Genomic DNA, 5313 nt, shown 5'->3' on the forward strand with positions numbered 1-5313 from the left:
ACCCACTATAATGTAGTCCTTTTTAGTTTCTTGGGCCTTTGGCCCCGTTTACCATTTAAAAAAAACGAGGATACAGATTTGGATAATTTCATCAAGGAAAACGTCAAACAATCAATAATTATTTCAACAAAACTAGTGAACTATATCGACGATTAATGCCACTTAATCTTACCCAAATATTGTAATTTAATAAAAGCTACTCCCAAAAAGCGAACAGTTTCTTACACCCCAAAAATAAATCAACCAGGGAAAAATGGTTTAAACTAGATATAATTATTACCATTAAACAACTGGGTTGCAAGGAGGTGGTTTCCAGCATCAAGTAAAAGTTACAAGAAACAGATGACCAGTCACTGCCATCTCCTAATGCTACATACTCCTAAATCACATCCCATTCAGCCTGAACTACTTAAATCACCCATATTCAGAATGGCTAAAGACAGAAAACTAACCTACACAATGTTTTTTCTTTTAATCTTGCACTAATAATACAGAAAAGCTAATGTTACATGTTTGTCTCGTGGATGCTTAAAGCAACAAGCAGACAGATAAGAACATAACAAGTGCGTGGAGCCTGACCACCCCATGCCAAATCCAATGCACAAACTAGCTACCAGAGTTTCATTTCCAGGGCATTCCGGAAATTCCTTGTGGGGTGTTATTGTTATTGCAAACATCTGTACTCAGGTTAAGTGGGCTGCCGGCTCCACCAGAAGATTCACTAAGAGTGCCATGCGATGGCGAGCTGCTTTGACCAGCCGGGAGAACATTAGGGGAGGAAGGTAAGGTCCCCATCTGGTTCTGGTTCTGGTTCTGGTTCTGGTTCTGGTTCTGGTTCTGGTTCTGGTTCTGGTTCGATGACTTCATTTTCTTGTAACCACCATCTACAAGGAAGCTTGCGAAAACTATCTGCAAAACATTAAGAACACGTTGATATGCTTTTTTCCGCTTTAAAATTTCTGCATTATACAGGAACAAATCAAGAAATCCAATGTACCTGAATTGGGGAAGCAGCTACACAAACACCTGCGATTGCACCACCCATAACCCGACCATCAGGCCCAGACAAGGTCAGACTTAAAGAACCAGTTCTTTGGAACTGACCATTTTCAGAAAGAAGAAAAGAACCACAGAGTGCCAGGATCTCAAATCGTCCCTGAAAACCCAAATACCAGTTTTCACGATGCTTTGATAAAGGAAAACAATAATACATGTAAAACTCTTAACAGTCTACAAGAGATTGATCAAAGACATTTGCAGTTAAAAGAAATATCGATGGATCTAATGAATTTTTGGCACGAAGATGAATTCAATCAAATGAAAAGGACAAAATGAGAAGGGCACAGTGAGAAGTTGCTCAGATGTTCAGATGTTTAATAACCTCATAGGTCACAGTTCCTCCAGGTATCGAAGGTTGGCTAAGTGTTACATTAGATATGGTTCCATTTGCTGTTAAGATACAAATATTTCTTGGACCATCCATGGAGATGGACGTAACCTTTACTCCCAGATCCTGGGAAAAAAAAATATAAAAAACCATGTTATCTCAAGGGGAATGAAGCAGTAATGTTTGGAGATTACTAGAATCAGAACCAAGATAGTATTACCTCTCCAGATTTCACAGTAAGAACATGCGGAGTGAAAGTAAGTTTTGCCAATCCTGCAAGTGAGAATTTCTGTGAGAAACTACCCTGAAACTCAATAGCTAAATTCCATAATGAAAATATTGTAAAACCATGCACATTTACATGAGGCTAATTTGCAGATGAACATAGCTAAAGTTTGCTCATGTTACAGGAATACAAGGCAAATAGGACATTGCTTACAAATCGGCAGAAAAAATCACACCAAAAAAAGAGAGAACATATGATACACGGGCAAAAGTGTCATTTTAGAAAAAATTAGGGAATCCAAACTCGAGAGCAGGATGGAATTGGTCCCAAAGAGTTCCTGCAGATAAATAGATTATTACAATACAAGAAGCATCTATCCACCTTCACCTTCTCCAATTTACAATTAGAAAGTTACAGAGTGACCCACAGCAACGTTGTAGCTTAAGTGCTTAACCAATATTTTAAAACGATCAAACACCATCAAAACGTATACCGTCAGAAAATAGAGCAATATTATATACAAACCACAGCGAAGCCAAAAAAAAATAATGTTAAAAATTGTTACACACCACGAAAAGCTTTAAAAAAAAAGGAAAAGAAAGAAAAGACCGAGAACAACAAATCAGAACTACACCTTAGCAATAAAAAAAAAAGACTAAAAAACTTCAAAGCTTGAAAGCAAAGACTATAAAAGAAGAGCAATTACCAAGACCCTTTAAGTGAGGATGCTTGTTGAGAGAGCCACGAGGCCTTCCCCTTTTCTTCCCGGAATTAGAATTAGGTGTGGCGGAAGCAATTGCCGGCGACATAGCTCCGCCACCGGACTGATTCTGGTTCAAGCTCGAATTCAGATTCGGATTCTGGTTCTGGCTATGGTTAACGGTCATACCAGGAGCAGAAGAATCTGGATTCAACCCTAACCCTACGCCGCCACCATCCGGTACGTATTTCCTTGGCCTCCCTCTCTTCTTCTTCGGCTCAGAGCTACTCCCGATGTGGCCGCCCTGTGGCAGCGCCGCCAACGATTCGATGCCGCCAACCGCGCTGCCATTGATGTTGATAGGTGCAGCGGTGACTGCGGTGGAAGGGTGGTAAGTTGGAGAAGCAGAAGGTGGCGCAAGAGGGTTGTTGTTGTTGTTGCTGTAGAGAGCAGGGCCATCAGAAAAGTCCAAACGCATGCTGTTATGGCTGTGAAGCCCAACGGTGAAGCCTTCTCTTCTTCCCATCTCCGATCCCGACATGCTTTTCACTTTTCAGTTTTTCACACACACACACTCTCTCTCTCTCTCTCTCTCGCTTGCTGTTTCTCAGTGTCTGTGGATTCCACAACAATACAGGATTTATGTTAACGTTCTCATCTGCTTCTGGTTTTGGCCGTACAGAGATATAAACCCTAATCTGAATAGGAACATTCAATTTAGGGTACAATAATAATAATAACTATGACAAATTGACAACACTTCCCTTACCCCCTCTGCCCCCCGCCACACACAATCATCAACTTTCCTTTTTCTGCTTCCGGACACATCATAACTAAACCTCATTCAATTATTCAAATTCAAATTTCGAAAGTAACAAACGAATCCCTCCTATCAAATTGAAAACCCTTCTTTTCTTCTTTTTTCTTTTTTTTTTTTGGTGGTTTTGAAATTTCGCATTCGCGCACCGGATTAAAAATTTTGGACCGGCTCTTACAAAATTTGATTTTGCCCCCAAAATCAGAACGCCGAAGGAAAGGGAGGGAAAAACCGTAGCCCTAATTTCACATTATCGGGCAGTGTTGCAGTAAAACTCCCCAAATCGGCCGCACACTGACGATAGTCAAGTTACATATTTTACTTCCGAGAATTGTGAAAACAGAAAATTCTTTTGGAAAATAGGATGGTTTTAATTAAATTAAGTGAGTCCGCTGATTAAAAAGTATATAATTTTAGAGCATCAATTTGGAATTTTCATATTGCGAAAATGGCGTTTTTTTGTTTGTTTTCTTAATTGGCAGGCAGAATCGAGTTAAATAAAAATAAAAGAACAGATGGAAAGGAGGAGAAATAAAATGAAGAACGACAAAAAGGGAGAAAATAATAATAACAATAACAATAAATAATAAATAATAAATTTCTTTTAACTTACCAAATAACTCTATGAAAAAGGAATTTGCAGAGTGTGAGATTTATAGGAGGAGAATAACGAAGGAATTGGGAACGGAAAAAAAAAAAAAAAAAAGAAACCAAGGTCGTCCCTTTCACGTAAGTAACTTATTTCCTTCAATTTTCTTCGATTTTATTCCTAAGTAAGTAGGATCCTTTTTTCACTCCGGGGGCCCCTTCTACTTACTGTTACGCCCAACCCATTTATTAGTAATATAAAAATTTCATACACAATTTAGAATTTGTTTGAACTTTCAACGCTATAAAATTGGTAAAAAAAAATTTAATAATTTTTTTATTTTTTAGTATATTCAATAAATTAAATAAAATTATTAAAAAAATAAAAAAATATTTTTTTGAAAAGTACAATTTATATTTTTTTAAGAGATTTTTTTTAAAAAAAATATTCTTCACCTGATAAATGAACAAAAAAATACTTTTATCTTGTTTTACCTAAATATAATTGATAAATATAAAAAAAATTTTACATGAGATATCTAAACATAAAATCGCTTTTACTTTTGTAGATCTTTTAAAGAAATATTATTTAAAAAATATCTTTTTGAGAATGGCGCCCAAACAATCCCTAATGGTCGAGATATCAACATGTTATGAAAACTTTGCTGAATTGCCGTGTCCGCGCGTCAGATACATTTTGGACATGATACTCACCGATATTCGTCTGACACGCATGTCTGCTATGTCTAAACCATGTCTTAATAAAAAATAAAAAATTTTTCATTAGACACACTTAGATACACCTAAATATCATCACGTGTCATTGTGTTCAGTCTTATTCTTAACATATATTTTTGAAATAAATTTAGATATAGTATATATTATTATTTATTAAAATAAAAATATTTAAAATACTTGATATAATTAAAATAAGATATTAAAAATAATTAAAAAAATTAATTTATATTCTAATATCAATAAAATATCAAAATATCATTACAATTTATTTAAAAAATATATTATATTATATATATGCGTGTCTCTGTATCTTATAAAATTTTAAAATTTATGTATCGATGTGTCTCTTGTCGTATCGTGTCTCATGTCCGTGTCTGTACATCATAGACAACATATCAAAAAGATCTTATCGAGATATGGCGATGAAAAATGGGTTCGTTAAACTTAATCCAAATGAGATCGTAGAGATGGTATCAGATGATTATATGCCTAAGGAATTAATTATGAATTTGATCATGGAAAGTCAAGCTCCTTCTATTCTTAAGCCAACCACTGTGGGATCCTTAGAAAAATATGATTAGTATAGGCCATAAAAATTGTCTTTGATTGTGATGCCCCTTGAAAAAATTATCAATCTTCAAGTTATTGATAAATGAGTTCAAAAACGATGGATAAAAAAGGACTCCATAAGAGTCATGGATCTAGCTATGAACTTTTTTCTGGTTAGATTCACAAACTAAAATAATTATGCTCATGCACTTTTTGAAGAGCCATGAATGATAGTAGATTACTATTTATTGGTTCAGAAATTAAGACTCTTATTTCTTTCATAGAAGATAGACATATAGTAGAGATGT

General features: G+C 35.4%; 1 protein-coding gene across 1 annotated transcript; it reads right to left on the reverse strand.

Moving 5' to 3' along the window:
- Positions 1 to 254: 254 nt before the first annotated feature.
- LOC112705741 (AT-hook motif nuclear-localized protein 10) lies at positions 255 to 3879 on the reverse strand. The gene is made up of 6 exons (XM_025756670.3): positions 3744 to 3879; positions 2320 to 3011; positions 1608 to 1660; positions 1382 to 1513; positions 998 to 1156; positions 255 to 909 (listed from the first exon to the last, which is right to left on the reverse strand). Exons 2-6 carry the CDS (start codon positions 2852 to 2854, stop codon positions 622 to 624), a joined length of 1167 nt encoding a protein of 388 aa, XP_025612455.1. The 5' UTR covers positions 2855 to 3011; positions 3744 to 3879; the 3' UTR covers positions 255 to 621.
- Positions 3880 to 5313: the final 1434 nt, after the last annotated feature.

Source organism: Arachis hypogaea, chromosome 8, assembly GCF_003086295.3.
Source record: "Arachis hypogaea cultivar Tifrunner chromosome 8, arahy.Tifrunner.gnm2.J5K5, whole genome shotgun sequence".
In the NCBI taxonomy this organism is placed as follows: Eukaryota; Viridiplantae; Streptophyta; class Magnoliopsida; order Fabales; family Fabaceae; genus Arachis; species Arachis hypogaea.